The following is a 22,891-nucleotide window of genomic DNA, read 5'->3' on the forward strand; positions in this document are numbered from 1 at the left end:
TCGATGTACGAGACTTCCTCGGGATCCAATATGTCTGCGCCCATGAAACGTTTTTTTTAATTTTTAGACGTTTTCTTACATTTTCATGCTGATATGAAATAACATTTCCCAGTATATTGTGGAAGTTGTTTATAATAGTTTTCTCAATCTTTTCATCGGTAAGTACATGATGGTGTTTAGTTATTTTAATTATTTGTCGTCAAGTTGTGTCAGGGAAATTATTATAGAAGTTCTTTTTAATAAAAGTTTTATCTGTCATTCTGTTTATCATATTGTTTCCAAATGGAAGAAATATTCTTGAATATTGTTTCCACCAGGAAAAATTAGGCTGAACAAGTGTGCGTTGACAAATTGAGTGCCTCAGTGGCCACATTCTGTATGTATGTGCCTGTCCCAAGTCAGGAGCCTGTAATTCAGTGGTTGTTGTTTGTTTATGTGTTACATATTTGTTATTCGTTCATTTTTTGTACATAAATTAGGCCGTTAGTTTTCTCGTTTGAATTGTTTTACATTGTCATTTCAGGGCCTTTTATAGCTGACAGTGCGGTATGGGCTTTGCTCATTGTTGAAAGCCGTACGGTGACCTATAGTTGTTAATTTCTGTGTCATTTGGTCTCTTGTGGAGAGTTGTCTCATTGCCAATCATACCACATCTTCTTTTTCATATTGTAGTAGCATGCTCAACTCAAGTGCAGGAGATTTTGTGCCATGTGTGTCTGTATATGTATTGATACACAGTGCAGGAACTGTTCGCGGTTTTCTTCGCACTGGTTATTTTCTGCTTGTCAACTATGCTCTAAGCATTGGGTAGTTAGAGCTAACAATGGTTGCTCGCATCAGAATAATGTGTCCTGCATGTCTGGGTTAAGAGCAAGACGTGTCCAAGGAACAGGTTAATCGTAATCAGACAGTAATCATAATCAGCTGGAATCAACACTCATGCAATTTTTAATACGAGGCAGGTTTTACCTGTGAAAGAGGACAAAGTCCGTATAAATTATTTTTTGAATTCAAGCATATTTTCGCTACAGAATCTGTTGAAAAATAAATGAAAATACGGAAACATTTCTGATGTTGGTCCTGTTTATGGATTTTAGTTGTGACGTCATTTTCAATGTAAACAAAGCAAAGCATTAAGATACCAAGTCGGCTTGTTATTCTTATCAGATACTGAAATCTGAAGTTAATTGATCAGGTAAGTTTCCCAAGTGAGCACATTTTGTTTGCTATAAAATAGTATGTTGATCAAACTCCAGACTCATTTTTAAATGTAAGAAATTTATGTTAATTGTTTAAATGGCATTTTTGTTCCGTATCCAAAAACAGCAAATTTGCTGGAAACAATATGATGCATCTTCCTATATTTTACTCAAAGTCCCGTGAAAAATGAGACCGGAAGAAAGAAAGAGATTTCTGCGCAAATGCAGGAAACTGAAAAAGTTAGAAAAAAAAACTCAACGATTTTGAGTTCATTAGTCATGTTAGTAATTTAATTTTTTTTTCTTCATTTTATTGATTTTCTTACTGTCAGTCAGGGGTACTACTTGTACAAAGAATTTTTATTTACTTGAAGAAGTAATATTAAAATACTTAAGTAAGTAAATTTGTAGAATACTTATACATTCAAGTGTATTTTATTTACTTGTATAGATAAAAAAAAATTGGCTTAGTTATGTCCCTTAGACATTCAGATTTTTTTACTTATATAAGTGAAAACGTCATCCTATCTTCTTTCCTTGAATTCTTAGGACTTCTTTGCTCTAATAGAATTTTAAATTGTCTGTCCTTTGCACATGTCTTAACTAATCATTTAAGTGTAATTTCATGGACAATGAAAATCTAATTTGTCTGTTATCTTCAGAACGCTGCTCATTTACAAGCCCCCAAGGAGCAATTTTTGAAGGCCTTATGCGCAAATACTTAAGATCTTTGCGCAATCAGTTTCTTTGTTGAATTAATGAGATGAAACATTGAAATCTAATAAAAAATTATGAGCTAACCTGGGAAAAATCATTAAAGGCATGTTTTTACATCTCAAAACTTGAGAATTTTTGTGGGATTGTAAAAAAAATTTACTTATACAAGTGAATTTTTGAGAAAATTAAGGGGAGATTATTCAAACATTATAATTAACTTATATAAGTATATTTTTTTTACTCCAAGTGAATAAAGATTACTTGTACACGTAGTACCCCTAACTAACTGTAATTGGGGTCCCTATATTACAAGTAATCATAATTGAATCAATTACATTGCAAAAGTCAAGTGTAATCATGAATACCTTTTTATTACTTTTCATATCAATTTTAGAATCATACTGGAAGTTAAATTTTATGATCAAAATCAATGAACCCACTTTCTTTTTTTCAGTAATTTGTATAAATTTTGTTTTCCATAAAAATAATAATCAATAACATGTGTTTTCTAACTATCCAATATATAAATTTTTCATGCAATCATATACATAATGAAAATAATAAACTACATTAAAGAAAACCTAATTGATTATTGCAATTATAATGTAATACAATTTTATCTTATTACCCAAGATCACTTACTTTTGGTCATAAAATTTGAAGTAGTGATTAAGACATGTAAAAACATGTGAAAATCAATAATGCCCCTACCTACAATAGGCCTACTTGATGCCTAATTATGGTATGATGTTGTCGTCTACAGAAGAAGAAGAAGAGAAGACATGTGATATAAATGAGTATTTCTTTTACTGGTAAATCTTCAATGGAATAAAACGGAACAAAGATACAAGGCTTATAATTGAGTACACGTCTATATATCATCCACACATGAGACATCAGTGGCTTGAACAAAACAGTTGCAAAATCAAATAAATAATGAAGCTGAAAGGCATTGAAAACTAAAATTAAAAGAGGACGTTTAAAATCAAAAGCAATCTGTTACTCTAGTTTTTATATGACCGCAAAATTTTGATGGCCGTGTAATGGTATGATGTTGTCGTCGTTGTCCAAAGACATTTGGTCTCCAGACAATAACTTGAGAATAAGTGTATGGATCTCTTGGAAATTGTACTACAAGGTTCGATACCACAATAGGAAGGTTGGGATTTGGCCTAAAAAAAATAAATAGTATTTTTTTCAATGTCAATTGTTGCATCGCAACGATGCTGTCTTTCCTTTTTGTAATGTACGTTTTAATATTAGTATATGTTATATGTGTGCAAATGTGTCTATATACATGATATAGATATTAGAAGATGTGGTATGAGTGCCAATGAGACAACTCTCCATCCAAGTAAAATTTGTAAAAGTAAACCATTATAGGTCAAAGTACAGCCTTCGACACGGAGCCTTGGCTCACACCGAACATCAAGCTATAAAGGGCCCCAAAAATAACTAGCATGAAACCATTCAAACGGGAAAACCAACGGTCTATTCTATATAAAAAACGAGAAACAAGAAACACTTATGAACCACATCAACAAACGACAACCACTGAACATCAGGTTCCTGACTTAGGACAGGTGCAAACAAATGCAGCAGGTTTAAACATGATAGTGGGCGCCCAACCATCCCCCTAATCCTGGGACAGTGGTGCAACAGAGCAACACAATAACTGTATAAAACAATAAACAAACAATGCATATGATCAACAGCAACAAACAACAATCACTCAATTACAGGCTCCTGACTTGGGACAGGCACATATAGAATGTGGCGGGGTTCAACGTTTAAATAGCTCCAACCTTCACCCTACCTGAAACAATAGTGTAACATCACAACATGGAAAGACACACTATCAAATATCAATTGAAATGGCTTAACCCAATCAAAAGACATATTAACAAAAACAAGTGAACATACATTGAACGAATAAATTTGATCTATGACACAATGTAAATACAAAATTAATAAAACAAGGGGGTTAGATGTTTAACAATATCATGTCTATATTAAGAACAAAATTGAAACAAATTGTAAGTTCTTAATACTTTAATAATTATTATTATAAACACAATACCATTGTCCTAACTGTTTAGTAATTAGAGCCAAAAACAAGTTTTTTTTTGTTTCAAAACAATAGCTTGTGTGAAAGTGTATGGATCCCTATAAAATTGTACCAAGAGGTTCCATACTTCAAAAAGAGGGTTGGATTGATTTTGAGGGTAATGTCCCAAACCATTTCGGAATTAGGGGCTAAAAAAACCAAGGATTTTCTTGTTTCCGGACAATAACTTGAGTATATGTCTATGGATCTTTATGAAAATGTAACACAAGGTTCCATACCAAAAAAAGAAGGTTGAGATAAATTTGGGGGGTTATCGCCTTAACCATTTTGGAAAAACAGGCCAAAAACAAAAACTTTTCTAATACTTTGTAAACATTGCTTACTAGTATTTCTTGACCAATTTCAATGGGGTTTAATTCAAAGTCTTAAATTCTTGAGATTCTTTAATATGCTGAATCTAACCATGTATTTAGATTTCTGGATTTTGGGCCCCGTTTTTGATTTTGTCCACATTAAGGCCCAAAGGGTCCAAAATTAAAATTAGTTTGATTTTATTAAAAATTGAATTCTTGGGTCTAACATGTATTTGGATTTTGGGCCCCATTATGAAATTGGTCGACATTAAGGTCCAAAGGGTCCAAAATTAAATTTGTTTGATTTCATTAAAAAATTGAATTATTGGGGTTCTTTGATATGCTGAAAATAACTATGTATAAAGATCTTGGATATTGGACCATAATAGGTAAATGTCCAATTTCAATTTTTTTAAGTTCTTAGACCACATACATTCTGTGTCAGAAACCTATGCTGTGTCAAATATTTAATCACAATTCAAATACAGAGCTGTATCAAGCTTGAATGTTGTGTCCATACTTGCCCCAACTGTTTTGGGTTTTACGTCAGCGGTCATATGAAGCTGCGCTCTGCAAAGCATTTTATTGGGTTTTTTTTGTCTGAAAATTTGCACTGGGATCTAAAAATATTTATCAAAACAATGTCACTTTTTGTTACAGAGAAAGTACACTTGTCTTTGCTTACAAACAAGACACATGTTCAACTGCTCCTGCTGTTTGTTCTTAATAACATGTATATTATGTTAAAGATATCTATTAAAAACACAACTTTTCACTCAAATTAGTAATTTTTATGCGAGGATGTGTTCTTTTAAAAAAAATTCTTTTATATCACATAATACAATGCAATCAATTGTAATAATGACTGCTTTTAAGAAAAGTAATCTTTTGTAATTGATTAAATTTGAATTTAGGTATAATTGTAATGTTATAAATTACTTTTATAGTAATCGCCCCTGTCCTGTCATGGAAACATTTCAGTCAAACTATGTAGCACTTTGGCCATGTTATAAAAGTTGTTTTGACCATACTTTTATTTCATATTAAAAGTACAATAGATTTTGTTATTTATTCTCCAATGTTTTCCTAGGATTTAGATTTTTAACTTTGAAAATTAACTACACAGTCGTATGAGTGTTTTAATTTAATATCTAAGGATCCTAGTGAAGTAAATAATCTGCAAGTTCCAGCCTCACTTACAGCAAATGTTTGTCACCAGAGACGTATAATATATAATAACATTGTTAGGCAGTTAAGCTGCCTTATGCGAGCACCCTAGATTTGTGTTCTACCCAATAAATGCTGAAATACGTGCCATTGTTATTATCTAGCTGGCTATTATGTTATTTATAACTAATTGGACATTTTTTTAATACTTTTATTTCTGGAATACAAACATTATGACCAGAAAAACCTTAAATGATCGTCGAACTACCCAAAACTTTTGAAGTTGCACATAGGAAGTAGTGCTCAATAGAAATCGGTACGTAGTTTATTATCCCCTGTGCTTTTGGCTACGATGTCAAAGAACAATTGTATGAAATATTTCATCGCCGAAAATCGGTAATTACAAGTCGTTTATATTTCCCAAATGGTAAAATGCGCAGGAATATTGTTCATGTACAACAAATCTCTATGATGGAGGAAATAAAGTTATATAAGTGGGCGGTAATTTTTAACTTATCGTGCCAAATATGGTTGTTGTTATTTTATGAATGAAACGAGGCCATGAAACAGATGCGGAAATCGACGTTGATGGGATGTTTTAAGTAATGTGGACAACTCGTCCCCGAGACAAGTCGGACCGAATCCACTCAATCCGTCTAAGAAGACAACTTTGACCGTTTGTCAGATTTACTTAGGGTTTCATAAAATATTAGACTAACATGTCTAGCGGAGCCATTAATCTTTTGCTTGTGCATTGGGGTCTATTTAGGGGTATTTGGAGGGGCCTGAAGAAGGGATGGGTTTACTTTAGAACCCTATGGGATTTTATTTTTTTAAATTTTAAATTTTCAAATGACTATTTCTCGAAAACAGTAAGTGAAAGACACATGCAGTCTTCAGTAATGAGAACAGGATAATAAAAAAATCAACCAGAATATAGGGTGAGTCCCTGTGGGTCATCCCAACCCCCTTCAATTTGAAAATGTACTTTTATCTTGTAAACCGTCGCGATCCCCATACCCTAAACAATATATATACTTGTAAGGGACAATAAAAGAAATTAAATGAAAATAATTTGAGGGAGTCCCGATTGTCGTCCCAACCCCTCCTGTTTGAGAACTTGGAAATGGTCGAGATCCCCACCCCTAAACCATATATATCCATGTATGGGACAACAAAACAAATCAAATGAAATATAGGGGAGTCCCTGGGGTCACCCCACCCCCTCTTGTTTGAGAACTTGTAAACGGTCGAGATCCCCAACCCAAAGCATATATATTCATGCATGGGACAATATAACAAATCAAATGAAATATATGGGGAGTCCCTGGGGTCACCCCAACCCCTCCTGTTTGAAAACTTGGAAATGGTTGAGATCCCCACCCCTAAACCATATACATTCATGTATGGGACAATAAAACAAATCAAATAAAATATAGGGGGAGTCCCTGGGGACACTCACCCCCTCCTGTTTGAGAACTTGTAAACAGTCAAGATCCCCATCCCTAAACTATATATATTCATGTATGGGACAATATTACAAATCAAATGAAATATATTGGGAGTTCCTCGGGTCACCCCACCCCCTCCTGTTTGAGAACTTGGAAATTGTCGAGATCCCCACCCCTAAACCATATAAATTTAAGTCTCCCAAACAAAGTTTGGAAACTTAATGTTTTTGCTCAGTTCTTCTGATTTTTATTATTCTTCTTCTTCTTTTTCTTTTTCTTTTTCTTTTTCTTCTTCCGCCACTTTAAAGATGAACTTGTCCGCAGCGGTTCTCCAAAACCCCTTGTCAGATTTACTTAGGGTTTCATAAAATGTTAGATTAACATGTATAGGGGAGCCATCAACCAATCATTTGTGCATTGGGGTCTATTAAGGGGTATTTTAAGGGGCATACAGAAGAGAGGGGTTTACTATAGAAACCTATGAGATTTTATTTTTTTAAATTTTCAAATGACTTTAACTTGAAAATTGTAAGTGATAGACACACACAGTCTTCAGAATTGATCACAGAACAATAAAACAAATCAGATGAAATATAGGGTGAGTGCCTGGGGTCACCCCACCCCCTTCAATTTGAGAATGTGCTATTATCTTGTAAACGGTCGAGATCCCCACCCCTAAACCATACATATTCTTGTATGGGACAATACTACAAATCAAATGAAATATAGGGGAAGTCCATGGGGGTAACCCCACCCCCTTCTTTTTGAAAACTTGTAAACGGTCGAGATCCCCACCCCTAAACCATATATATTCTTGTATGGGACAATAAAACAAATCAAATGAAATATAGGGGAAGTCCAGAGGGTCAGCTCCACCCCCCCTTCTTTTTTAGAACTTGTAAACGGTCAAGATCCCCATCCCGAAACCATATATATTCTTGTATGGGACAATAAAACAAATCAAATGAAATAAAAGACGAGCCCCTGGGGTCACCCCATCCCCTCCTGTTTGAGAACTTGTAAACGGTTGAGATCCCCACCCCTAAACCATATATATTCTTGTATGGGACAATAAAACAAATCAAATGAAATATAGGGGAAGTCCACGGGGGGAAACCATATATATTCTTGTATGGGACAATAAAAAAATCAAATGAAATTAAGGGGAAATCCCCTGGGGTAACCCCCACCCCCCTTCTTTTTGAAAACTTGTAAACGGTCAAGATCCCCACCCCTAAACCATATATATTCTTGCATGGACAATAAAACAAATCAAATGAAATAAAAGGCGAGTCCCCTTGGGTCACCCCTACCCCCCTCCTGTTTAAAAACTTGTAAACGGTCGAGATCCCCACCCCTAAACCATATATATTCTTGTATGGGACAAAAAAACAAATCATATGAAATAAAGGGCGAGTCCCCTGGGGATCACCCTCCTACCTTATATTCTTACCCCACCCCTTTCAATTTGAGAATGTGGTTTTATCTGGTAAACAGTCGAGATCACCACCCCTTAACCATATATATTCCTGTTCGTCATTTCAAGAAGATTTGAATGACATACAGGGTTAATCCATAGGCGTCACTTATGCATATCACAAACCAATTTGTACTGGACTTTGCCCAATGTCAGGCGACCATGGGAATGACGAATTATTGGAGCTTTGTTTGGGAGACTTCGTAACAGCATCCTGTTAGAATTATTTCTTGTCATGTATGGGACAATAAAACAAATCAAATAAAATAATGGGGGAGTCCATGGGGACACCCCACCCCCTCTTGTTTGAGAACTTGTAAACAGTCAAGATCCCCACCCCTAAACCATATATATTCATGTATGGGACAATATAACAAATCAAATGAAATATAGGGGGAGTCCCTGGGGTCACCCCACCCCTCCTGTTTGATAACTTGTAAGCGGTCGAGATACCCACACCTAAACCATATTTATTCCTGTTCATCATTTCAAAAAGATTTGAATGACATACAGGGTCAATCTCCTAGGTGTCACATATGCATATCACTTTACTAGACCAAACCAATATGAACTGGACTTTGCCAACGGTCAGGAGACCATGGGAATGACGAATTATGGGGGCTTTTTTTGGGAGACTTCGTAACGGCATCCTGTTACAATCATTTCTTGTTTATTATAAAATTTTATTGATGCAAAAAATGAGTCTAGGTTAATTGAATTTCTTTAATTATTTATAAAATTATTTCTGGGCCTATAATAATTTTCATTTATGGCTCATTTTAAAGAAAACATATAAATTTTTCAAGCAGTGTAAAGCCCGAGAATGTTTGACCAACTGTTTTAAAATCACCTGTCATTTTATTCCAAACTTGGTATGGAGTAACATCATGCATATGGGGGTGAAGATGGGGGTCATTTACATTGATATATGAGTTGCTTTTGAAAACCTTGATGAAATATTAATTGATTTGCCTTAATAATCAATTCATTTAATGAACATAAATGTACAATATACGAATTTTTAATGTTTGTTCTTTCAAATCTTTAAAAAAAAATTGAAGCAACACTGCCACAGTTTTCATAATTACGTTTGCCTTTGTTTTTGGTTAACTGCCTACAGCGCTTACAGTGCTTTGATTATTATGTGTCTCTGATTTCACCTTAACTCTTAATAAAGAAAATAAGAAAAATGTCATTTCTTAAACTTTTATGGTCCAGCTATTACACTTAATGATAGTACAGTTGGATTTTATTTCATCGCAATGCTTAACAAAGTACCAATAGGGAAGAAACAAAAATTTAAAGGACAGTCTAGTTTGCAAATTATTAAATTAAATTACATTTTGATTGGTTAAACTTTTATATAATTATCACAGAGCCACAGCCCTTTTTCAGTCACATAGACTCTAATTAATATATCTATAGTGGTATGTTGTTATACTATCCCACAACTGCAATTTGATTCCCATCTATGTAGATTAAACATTAAAGACTTGTTATGTAGAACATTTTTTTGTGTGAACTACATGAAACTGAAAATATTTTTAACATTCATAGGATTTAAAGCTCCAAACTCAGTCTCACACAGTCCTGAAAAAAAGTTGCACTGACCAGAGATGTGAAATGCATACATCTTAAAAGAACTGACAGAAATAGATCAATAAGTATAAATGAATCTCCCTTTCTAAAATCAAATACATACATATATCTGTGATTCTGTAGAGGATCGAAAAAGTTGAGGGGAAAGTAGTATACATTTTATTTTTATGTCTTAAAGGGGAACTAGCTACGAGATATATAAAAAATCTAATATATGATTTTTTTTGTTCAATCATTAATGAAAGTGAAATAGTGAAATAATTACTGTGGATTCATTTATTTTCGTGGGTATCAATTTTCGTGGATAGAGAAAAAAAGACATTTCGTGGTATACGTAAATTCGTGGATCGCTGATTACAAAAAAAAAAAAAAAATCAGATACGTAATTCGTTGATTTCTTTTTGATTTAGGAGATCATATAACCTCCTTGGTTTGATCAATAATAAAACAAACAAAAAAGAAGGAATTCATTGAAAAAGTTTTGAATTGTCAAAATCCTCGCTTGGTCATTCTAGGTTAAAGTGTTCATTGAAAACTTCTATTACAATAATGGACGGAGACAACTAATTATTTGTTTGTTTTACAATTTATAAATTGTTGTCGGAATTTTATAAGGCATTCATAAACTCTATGATTGGAAGCTCATTTCCCTAATCACGATATAATAAACAGTCATATAATTAGTAAAAGGTGTGAAAATAAATGTTCCTGTCATAAACAATATTACCTACGGGCAATATCCTCGTACTTAATCCTATTGAGTTTTAATCACCAGTAAACCAAACTATGACACGGTAATTAACAACTTGCAGTTATTTTCCATGAACAGTTTTAATCAATTTTAAAAAGTAAATTATCAGTGATATTCGATATATTTATTATTGATTTAATCAAAATACTTGTATCTTCTTTCATTAAAAACACATGTTATGTTACAATGTTTATCGCTAGTCAACACTATACTAGAACTGCATAACATAACCGGAAATAAACGTCCAACTCCATACACATTTCTCGGGATTATTCTTCGTTGAATTCTTAAATTCGTGGTTCGCTGTGACCCACGAATTTAAGAATTCAACGAAGAATAATCCCGAGAAATGTGTATGGAGTTGGACGTTTATTTCCGGTTATGTTATGCAGTTTGCTGTGACCCACGAAACCCACGAAAATTGGTATACCACGAATAAAAATGAATCCACAGTATTCGCTTTTGCTGCCAGTATGGTTCAATTTTGTCAAAATAAGCTAAGAAACATTGATGATGAATTATTCACTTGCAAGTGAATAATTCGACCTCATTGAATCCGTATTCATGTGAACTTCAATTGTATGTGTAAAGTTATTTAAATGAAAAGAATGTCAACTTTGAAAGTGAAACAATGGTAAATCATTTGATTGACTGATCCGATCCACTAAAAATCATTCTTATACAGGTAAAAATGATGATAAACATATATTTTTAATCTATAATATGAAATTAAATAGACCTAGAAAAATCCAATAGCATGAATTCGCTTAATCTATTTATATCTTTATTTATGTTTACATCGCTTAATTTTATGGTCATCGGATGACTTTGGAGATCAACTCGATAGTTAATTAGATGGCGTCTAGACTAAAATACACACGAAACGAAGCTACGTGTTATCATGCCCATGTCCTGTTAACTGTCCTGTTAACTGTTTATTTTAGACTTTTAATAGTTTGGACAAATGTTTTGCATTGTTATAAATCAAATATGAGAATTTGAGTCAAATCGGTGAACATGAATTTGACAGCTAGTGTCCCTTTAATGCATGTCGTCATCATACTTTTCAGCAATCAGATATACAAAACTGTGGGATGTTTATGTTTCTTCATGGTGTTATCAGATAAAAAAAATGTGGGAAATTGTATTCCTATGTTAAACAATAAATACAGTGAAAAACGGAATAGATTTCTGCGCACAGGCTCATGTAAGAAAACTGAAAATTGAAAGATTTTGGATTCCTTGTATATTGATTTTCTACTGTTTCAAAGACAGGGTCCTCAATTATATTTTAGATTTTGAATCACTATTTGACTAGCTTGACAGTTATGGCAAAGAAATAGCCTAATCTGATTGAAATAAAGATCCTGTCTCCACCCATCGCTTATATTCAGGATCTGACAACACTCCTTCCTACTTTCTGTTCTGATAAATTTTATATCAGCCAATAAAATTACTACAGGTGTAATACCACCAAATCATAGTACGTCACATCCGGTTGCATAAGAAAATAGGTCGAAAAAAAATATTCCCTTGAATTTGACAGTTGTAGGTAATTGATCCTACATTTCATTGAAGTAAAACATTTCTGAGTCATAAACATATATCTTGGGTATTTCAAAGCACCATTATTTCTTTATTTGGGGTTTCTATAGAATATTTTGGAAACTTGAGGTTACATGGTTACTAAAGCTTGTACACAGGTTAAAAAAGGGGGAAAATTTGATTGGTTAACTTCCAGTGATGGTTATTTTCTTATATGCAATGAAATGTTATGTGAAATTTTTTCCATACTACTGGACAGGATAAAACTTTACTCATGCCAAGTATTTCTTTATTTGAAACAAAGATAAATTCTGCACAATTTTTTGAAAAGTGCAAATTTAACAAAGACTAATAGGGGGAAATCAATGGTGGTATTACACCTACACATGTAAAATATTCAGTGTTAATCAGTGATACACTACCAAGTCAAAATCATGATAATGATTTCAGTAAAACTGTTTAAGATGATTTTAGTCCTACCAAGAAAAGACATTCATTCCCTTATAAGGGGTCTCAAAGTGGGCAGATACATTGCATGAAATAATTATTAAAACCTGTCACCATTAACAGAACAAAACATGGATCTTTTTAAAAAAAAAATCTTTGGTTTCTGAAGCTCAGTGCTTTAAAAATTTATTTCCTGCAATCCTCAGAAAGTTAATTTGGTCATGGGAAAGTGCAAATCTGACTCTTCTTATAAAGGGCCTTACCCTGTTGACGCACTTCGTGTCACTCCTTTTAAAGTTAATGTCATTCCCTCAGTTTTGTTTATTACCTTGATATGTCTTTTTAATCAATTTATGAGATTTGAACTTCGGTAAACTACTGTTGCCTATATTCTTCTCTATATGTAATTGAAAGTCGATAACAGAAAATGTTCTTGTTTAAAATGAGATTTTTCTTTGCATTTAAGTATACTTATGAGTTTGTTGTTTCCTTCAAATGTAATACAAAAATCAACTTTCCCTCCTGTGTCACAATTTGTCTTCAAAAACTTTAAATAAGCTCTGGAACTCTTGATTTTTTTTTTTTTTTTGACAAAGAAAGGTAATTCCTATACTATGCTTGAAATCAGCAGATCGAAGTATATTTACAATAAGCATGACAAGTAAAAATGAGATAATAAACACTAACAAAAACAAAATGAAAGTCATGAAGTAAATTTCTGGAAAAGGACCTTTTCTTTGTGTGCTTTCAAGCACTTTGATTATAAGTTACATTACAGTGTTCCCTCATTTTACAGAATTAACCATGGCATTGAACAAGTTCATGCATCCAAGGAACAAGTACAAAAACAAGAAGGCAAATTTCCAGTACCTTGCCATCAAATATCCCGAATTTAGGAAACATGTTTATCCAGATGTAAGTGGGAAGCTTTTTCTTGACTTCAGAAATCCTGATTCTTTAAGGCAGCTTTCCACCACACTAATGAAAGAAGACTTTGGATTGGATGTTGTGTTGCCTCCTGATAGACTGGTACCCACCATTCCTTTGAGGCTTAATTATATCTTATGGATAGAAGATATTTTGAAAGATTCCAGTGTGGAGGGAGACATTTCAGGAATAGATGTTGGTAATATTAAGCATATTATAATTTACTAGAATCATAAGAATCAAATTGTTGGTAAGAATCTGAAAAAAAGATTCTCTTTGGGTTCATTTTCTTTTAAATGCCAGAATTGGTTTGTCCAAAATGATAATAAAAATAATGAAAAGACATCCAGAGGGCAAATTAATAGTCTTCAACAATAAACAAAAGTTTTTCAAAACTGCAGATGTCTACACTCTAACCATGATAACTTGACAAGCTTTAAAATGTTTGAATTCAAAAACAAAAAAAGTAGTGAATATATTAAAGAGAAAAAAATTCAAGATCTGCCTTCATTAACAAATTCTCTAAATAAGAAAGAAGATATGACTGATTTAAGATAACAACTGTCAATGTTCCTGACTAGGGACAGGCACTTCTGTATGATTATGTGGCTGGATTAACTTAAAATAATTTTATGAGAGGTCAACACTCTCCATTTCAAATCTCGATCTATGGATTAACAAAACATACATTAAACAAATGTTAAAGAACATACAATGAAAATCAGTCAAGGAAAATCGTCCAACACTAAAATAACAGTGTTATGGATAACAAATGAAATAATAAATAAATCATATCTTTATAAAAAATTCTCAAAGTTCTTATCCTGCTGATAAGAAAGCATGCTGTCCTACACTTGAACATAGTTTAGTAAATTATTAACAGGATTTTAATAGTTGATACATTGGTCCATTAAATATTTGCATCTAAGAAGCTAGTCAACATCTTTCTGTATACTATGTTAGCTGCTTCTGTAGTTATTGTTCATGGATTGCTCAATTCAGGATATGAATATTATAGTATGATAGAGCTCTAGACATTAAATGAAAATTTAGCTTTACATATTTTTTGGAAGGAATTTAAGTATAATGTATACAAGATGAAACCCGACCTATCTATTGATTGCAGATGTCAATATTAATTACAATGCTTGAGCAAACATTTATACAAACAAAACAAGCAAGCTAAAATGTAACCAAACCTTTAAACTACAAGCATTAGGAAAATAGCTCTAGTAGCAAGAAAAGGTTATATTCTGATTTTTTTTTTAACAGGAACAGGAGGAAGTTGTGTATATCCCCTTCTCTCTGCTAGGATGAATAAATGGAGATTTCTTGCTACTGAACTTGATGATACTAATTTCACATGTGCTGTGAAAAATGTGGAAAGAAACCAGATGACTAATTTAATACAAGGTAAAAATAGTTTTAATATTATTGTGGATTCATTGTTTACCCACCATGGGGCATGTGTGAGCTATTACCATCGCTTTGGGTCCTTTGTCTGTTAAATTTTACCTAAATATCCTCTAATACTATCTTAAACTATCTAAATTCACAAATTGATCTGATGATCCCGATACAGACCTACATGGTTGCTATGGTTAAAAAAGAACATGCATCGCCATGTAGGGGTTTAAAAGCAAGTATTTTCTTATACATTGTATCTGGATCATCATTATAGATAGAGAAAATCTGACTAGTCTCTCATGTTCAGAATTTTGATAACACTAATATAAAAACAAGGAGATGTGGTATGATTGCTACAATAAATGAAACAACTATCCACCAGAGTTCAAATGATGAAGATATATGCAATTATAGGTCACCATAAGGCCTTTATCAATGAGGAGAACCCATACAGTCAGCTATAAAAAGACCCCAACATGAAAAATGTGACACAATCCAAACAAGAAAACTAACAGCCTTATTGGTATTTTACTAAAAACAAATATGACAGACATAAACCAACAACAACCACTGACTTAATGTCTATTTTGACAAAAACTATAAAACGACCAGGAGTTATTGAACTTAAATGAAGTTCTTTATAAATATTTTGATATTTAGCTATAAACTTGAAAGTATAATAGTCTAGACAGAGAGAAACTGTAAACAGCAAAAACAATCAGCAAGATAAGAACTAAAAATAAAAGTAAAATATGGCAGAAATTGTCAGTCGACCTCTTACATGCCTTATAGGAGTTATTGCCATGAGTCAATAAAACCATTTAAAAGCCAGAGTGTTGCATAGTTTTACCAACTGAAAAAAAAATTAAAGGCCTATCTTTTCAATTTATATTATTTTTTCCAGTGTAATATATATAACCACCACTTTTACTAGTTGATCTAAAAGGAATTAAAGTTGCTACTGGTACTTACATGGTTATCACCAGCCCAGTAGGCAGTATTTCGGTACTGACATGAAAATATGATATATTGTTTGATTAAATTTTGTTGTTAGAAAATTTTTGAAATTATTTTAAATTGAAGAATATATCTCCCTCATGCAAAAGCTCTGATTCCTTGGCCAAATTTGGCTATATTTTAGGTCCTTTTTAGTTTGATCTGCTCTTCAACATTTGTATTAGCAGATTAGATTTTAGGTGTCAAATATTTTGGCCTCGAGCATCTCTGAAGAGACATTTTAAAATTGTCGAAATGTGCATCTGGTGCAGTTAAATTGGTACTGTTTATATTATTATTGCTATATTGAATTAATGAGTACTAATCATTTAATACAAAACATTTTTTTTTTTGTAGTTCAAAAGGTTGAAAAAAGTGCTGTCCTTCTAGATGTTTTAAAGGTCAGTGCTGCCACCTATACCTTCTGCATGTGTAACCCACCATTCTTTATGGACAATCTGGAGGCACAGGGTATCACAAATACCCGATCAGATGACCGACCAGAACCCCATTCTGTGTGTACAGCAAGCCCAACAGAAAGTGTGGCATTTGGAGGAGAAGTGGAGTTCGTTAAGAAGATGATTCATGAATCCTTGGAGCTTAAAACAAAAGTCAGGTAATATATTGTTACAATCTAGCATCTATTTTAAATAAACAAACTCCAACTAGTTAAAATATTTGTAAGTGATAAACAGTTCAGTATAATTTACGATCAATTTCAATCCTTTTATTTTTTGTGAAAAGAGTCATTGACCTCTTTTAGCAAGAAGTTATCTGAAAACCAAAATGTGAGTTCACAGATTCTCCTCTGTCTTTTATTTATTGATTGGGTGGGAGCATAATTTATTTGATTTGTTTTAAAATTAGAACCATCTGTTTTTATGAATAATCTCATAAAATTAAGGGAGCGAGGAAAGCAATTATGTACATGTATTAAACTTTTTTATATAATTTGTTTTTTGTTACTTTTCGTTTATAGAGTATATACCAGTATGGTTGGTAAGAAAACAAGTTTGTCTCCCCTGAAAGAAGAACTCAGAAAGTTAAAGGTAAGTAAATATGTATGGTATGGTAGAGAGGAGAAGAGAATCCTTTATATTTATTACGAATGTATACAGTGGCAGGTCTAGAAATTTTCATAAGAGGGGCCCACTGACTGCCTAAGAGGGGGCCCGCTCCAGTCATGCTTCAGTGATTCACTATATAATCCACCAAATTTTTCCCACAAAAAGGGGGGCCTGGGCACCATGCAACAAACAGTTTGCCTCAACAAAATGTTATAAAACTTATACACAATGCTTATTACCACAAAACACAGAACAAGTTCGAATTTGGTGGCGTCACTTTTACCGTTTATGAGTTATGTCCCTTTATAGACATGTAGAAATATATGTCATTAACTTTGAAAGAAAAGAAAATGTCAATAATTGGTACATTGACTCATGCATATTTACAAGCAGTGGGCATCTGTTGCCCATAGACACATTCTCCATTTATTTTTTGTATTTCCCATTCATTCCCATTTAGTAATTAAACTTTTCTTTAACAGTTGTTTAATGATTTGTAGTATTTAATTTGATCTTTACGAATCAGTTATTACTATATACCTTCTCGTGCATGTTTGTTTACATTCTTTCATCACGATTTTCCCCTCTCTCTTGCCCTGTGAAGTGACCAAAGTTCTAACAAGAGGTTTCATACATATCGGAAAATTAATGTATGGGGAAGATAATAATTCAATAGCAGTATACATTTATGAAGCTTTTGATACTATAAAGGATTTTCTTTCACAAGAAATTTTACCTACACTTGTTTTATAGTAAAACTTCATTTAAAGATATATAATCGTATTCAATTTTTTTTTTTTAATTTGAAGTTTCATATGACTAAGGTTATGCATTAAAAGAGAAATCAACATTTTTTGTCAAAAATAATCTAGTGCTTTTTATTAAGCCACAAGATAACAAGGTTACTGCCAAGTTTACAAAACTGATACCAGTCCTTAACATAGCTGCAAATTGGACAGAAATCTACAAAGTTTTACAATTATACTTTTAACTGTATAAAGCTTCCAAACCAAATCTAAGCAGCCTTTTGTGTGAAAAATTTGGTTGATTATTTAGGGAATCACTGAAGCATGACTAGAGTGGGCCCTCTCTTGGGCAGTCAATGACCTCCCCCCCCCCCCCCCCCCTTACTTATGAAAATTTCTGAATCCGCCACTGGTAGACCTTTGTATCATGTTTGACTGCATTATAAAAGGAAATGAAAGAATTACCAAATCTTCTACAAGTATACCTGTATGTCAAGATACAGGATTGAATTGCAAATCCTATACCAATTTATATTTTATTGAAAAAATTGTTCTTTTTTTCTGTCTTTGTAGATTTTAAATTTCTCTACAACAGAATTTTGTCAGGGAAAGACAATGAGATGGGGACTCGGCTGGTCATTTGATGAAACTATTAAATTTCCTGTAAGTATTGTATTATTGTTAAACCTGGAATGTGTTTTCAGTTTCATTAAGTAAAAAAATCTTGTGATAAGTCATAAATGTGGTAAGAGAACAGTTTTTGGACAAATTGAACAAACAACTTGTCATCTGTAACACAGATATTCAATGGCTGTAAACCAAATCTGTAAACCAAATCATTATCATAGACTTCAATTTTACCATTAAGCCCTTTTATGATTAGAAACTTATTTGAACTAATTTCTTTTAGCATTGACATTCTGATTCCAATTTAACTTTGTTTTGATCAAGCAAATTAAAAAGAATAATACTGTAATGGATCTACTTGTCTCGCGCATGTTTGTCTCTGTTTGGAAAGAACTTAATTGTGGTCCTGTTGACAAATTTAGTTGAGTTATCTCCCATTGTCCACTATCAAGTCATTTACATTTACCACAGTGACCAGTCACATATTTCTATAAAAAGGTGAAAAAGAGATGGGTATGATTTTGAAAATCAAGGGAAACTCTTCTGATAGAATAACAAACCATTTTGTAATTTCTTTTATTTGAAATTATTGAATAATTAATATATAGAAGTGTTGAAACAAAATGATTGACCTGAAATACAGAGTTTAAGTAATAAAAAATAGTGACTAATGCATATATATATACCACTGCAGTTGAGTGAGCATTAGGTGTTACCCCTATGTGTATGTCCTTTAGTATTATGTCTGTATGTCACAAAATTATTTTCCGTTCTCTAACTGTACCTTGCCACAACCAAATGTTATGAAACATATACACAATGCTTATTACCACCAAACACAGATCAAGTTTAAATATGGGTGGTGTCACTTTTGCTGTTCTCAAATTATGTCCCTTTATAAATGGAAAAAAATGGTAAACTTGCAGTTTCAGCACTCTAACTTTATTTTGCCACAACCAAATATTCTGAAAATTATACACAATGCTTATTACCACCAAACACAAATAAAGGTTGAATATGGTAGAGTCACCTTTATCATTCTCAAGTTATGTCCCTTTATAAATGGAAAAATGAGATAATACAAACTCCGATCAATCACTAAGGACAACATACAGAAAGGAATGTCATTAAGTTTCAAAGAAAACAAAAAGTTATAGATAAGGTTTGAATTATTACATTGACTCATGCATATTTACAAGTGGGAGCATGTGTGTCCCACAGACACCTTTTTTAATTTTTTTTTATGGTATTTTAAATTTTCAATTTATTTCATTGTTAAGTATTTTAAATTCTTCCCTTTCCAACAATTTTAACAGTACAGTCTGCATCAAGTTTGTAAAACCATTATTTCCCTTTTTTCTTCAATGTCTGATCACTGGGTCAATCTTCAGTTGTTATCATTGCTCTCCAATCTACAGCCATGTTGATGAGATTTAATAAGGCATCAATGACATTATCAATAACAAGGAACTGCAAGTTGTTAATTCATATGTGTACCTTGGTATATTATTACATTACAACGGAAAGTTTTTACATACTCAAAAACGTTTAGCACAACAAGGATCTAGAGCCATGTCATCTCTAATGAATTCTCTCAAACAATTCTTTATCACTCCAGAAGAACAGATGTTTCTTTTCGACAGTATGGTCGGATCCGTCTTAGGCTATGCATCAGAAATATGGGGTTTCCATCGTGCTAAAGATATCGAACTTATCCATAACCGTTTTTATACGACCGCAAAAAAATTTTGTGGTCGTATATTGGTATGACGTTGGCGTCGTCGTCGTCGTCCGGCGTCGTCGTCCGAATACACATTGGTTTTCGCACTCTAACTTTAGTTTAAGTGAATGGATCTTTTTGAAATTTGACCATAAGGTTAAATACCACAAAAGGAAGGTTGGGATTGATTTTGGGGGTTATGGTACCAACAGTTAAGGAATTAGGGGCCAAAAAGGGGCCAAAAATGAGCATTTTCTAGTTTCCAGACAATAACTGTGGAACGGTGTATGGATCTCTCTGAAATTATACTACAAGTTTCCATACCACAAAGAGATGGTTAGGATTTGCTTTGGGGGGTTATGGCTCAAACCGTTTAGGAATTAGGGGCAAAAAAGGGGGAAAAACAAGGTTGTCCTGGTTAATGGACAAATACTTTAGTACAAAACATAATTTAAAGCAGTGTAAGGGAGATAAATCAAATACATCATTGAAATTATCTCCCTTACACTGCTTTTAAATTATGTATAAAGTAATGGTTAATGAACAATAAAGATAATCTAAAACAGTGTAAGTCAAATATTGAAAAATTTCAAGAAGTAATCTTGAATTGCACAGTATGGCGCATTAGATTTGTAAAATCTTTGATCACATTTATTTATTTGTTATGCCGAATCTAACAGTGTATTTAGATTTTTAATTTTTTGTCCAGTTTTCAAATTGGTCTACATTAAGGTCCAAAGGGTCCAAAATTAAACTTTGTTTGATTTTAGCAAAAATTGAATATATGAGGTTCTTTGATATGCTGAATCTAAACATGTATTTAGATTTTTGATTTTTGGCCCAGTTTTCAAGTTGGTCCAAATTTGGGTCCAAAATTAAACTTTGTTTGATTTCAACAAAAATTGAATATATGGGGTTCTTTGATATGCTGAATCTAACCATGTATTTAGATTTTTTATTTGTGGACCCCGTTATCAAATTGGTTCATATTGAGGTCAAAAGGGTCCAAAATTAAACTTTGTTTGATTTCATCTAAAATTGAATTATTGGGGTTCTTTGATATTCCAAATCTAACCGTGTATTTAGATTTTTAATTTTGGGTCCCGTTTTTTAAATTGGTCTACATTAAGGTCCAAAGGGTCCAAAATTAAACTTAGTTTGATTTTAACAAAAATTGAATTCTTGGGGTTCTTTGATATGCTGAATCTAAACATGTATTTAGATTTTTGATTATGGGCCCAGTTTTCAAGTTGGTCCAAGATAGGGTCCAGTATTTAAACTTTGTTTGATTTCAACAAAAATTGAATATATGGGGTTCTTTGATATACTGAATCTAAACATGTATTTAGATTTTTATACGACCGCAAAAAATTTTTTGTGGTCGTATATTGGTATGACGTTGGCGTCGTCGTCGTCGTCGTCGTCGTCTGGCGTCGTCCGAAGACACATTGGTTTTCGCACTCTAACTTTAGTTTAAGTGAATGGATCTTTATGAAATTTTACCACAAGGTTCAATACCACAAAAGGAAGGTTGGGATTGATTTTGGGGGTTATGGTAATAACAGTAAAGGAATTAGGGGCCAAAAAAGGGCCAAAAATAAGCATTTTTGTAACTTCCAGACATAACTTGTGTGTTAGTGTATGGATCTCTTTGACATTGTACCACAAGGTTCCATATCACTAAAGGAATGCTGGGATTGATTTTGGGGGTAATTGCCTCCAAATTTTAGGAATTAGGGGCCAAAAAAGGGGCAAAAAACAAGCATTTTTCTAGTTTCATGACAATAACTTGTGTGTAAGTGTATGGATCTTTCTGAAATTGTACTACAAGGTTCCATATCACAAAGGGAAAGCTGGGTTTGAGTTTGGGGGTAATTGCCCTAAACGTTTAGGAATTTGGGGCCAAAAAGGGGCCAAAAAACACATTTTTTTCTAGTTTCCAGACAATAACTTGTGTTCAAGTGTATGGATCTCTCTGAAATTGTACTGCAAGGTACCATACCACAAAGGGAAGGCTGGGATTGAGTTTGGGGGTGATGAATCATAATGGGGGTTCAAAAAATTTTGGGGGGGGATTTATTTTTTTTTCCTTTTTTTTCTTTTTTTCCTTTTTTGTTTCTTTTAAAATTTTCCATTTTAAGTTGGTTATTTCTGATTTATATTTAAAATCAAATAATAATGATATGGTAGGAGATACACACCAAACAGGATGTGTAAATTATTATATAATAAGTATTGTGCAATAGCAAGAAATTTTCAATTGCACAGTATTGCACAATAGCAAGAAATCTTCAATTGCACAGTATTGCGCAATAGCAAGAAATCTTCAATTGCACAGTATTGCGCAAAAGCAAGAAATATCCAATAGCACAATATTGCGCAATAGCAAGAAATTGTCAATTGTACAGTATTGCGCAATAGCAAGAAATATTTAATAGCACAGGATTGTGCAAAAGAAGATACTTCCTATAAATTGCTTATTTCTTGACCAATTTCAATGGGGTTTTATTCTTGATTTCATGGGGTTCTTTAATATGCTGAATCTAACCGTGTATTTAGTTTTACGTTTAGGAATTTGGGGCCAAAAAGGGGCCAAAAAACACATTTTTTTCTAGTTTCCAGACAAT

The 22,891-nt window shown here is 32.9% G+C and overlaps 1 protein-coding gene across 1 annotated transcript in view; it reads left to right on the forward strand.

The window, feature by feature from the left end:
• Positions 1-8: 8 nt before the first annotated feature.
• LOC127713054 (RNA N6-adenosine-methyltransferase mettl16-like) overlaps positions 9-22,891 on the forward strand; it is a 28,663-nt gene continuing 5,780 nt past the window's right edge. The window contains exons 1-6 of the mRNA XM_052219655.1: positions 9-158; positions 13,571-13,900; positions 14,974-15,114; positions 16,462-16,720; positions 17,084-17,153; positions 18,491-18,580. Coding sequence (XP_052075615.1) covers positions 13,579-13,900; positions 14,974-15,114; positions 16,462-16,720; positions 17,084-17,153; positions 18,491-18,580 — 882 coding nt within the window. The 5' untranslated portion in view covers positions 9-158; positions 13,571-13,578. The remainder of the gene's footprint in view (positions 159-13,570; positions 13,901-14,973; positions 15,115-16,461; positions 16,721-17,083; positions 17,154-18,490; positions 18,581-22,891) is intronic.

The sequence above is a fragment of the Mytilus californianus genome, unplaced genomic scaffold, assembly GCF_021869535.1.
Source record: "Mytilus californianus isolate M0D057914Y unplaced genomic scaffold, xbMytCali1.0.p SCAF_8, whole genome shotgun sequence".
In the NCBI taxonomy this organism is placed as follows: domain Eukaryota; kingdom Metazoa; phylum Mollusca; class Bivalvia; order Mytilida; family Mytilidae; genus Mytilus; species Mytilus californianus.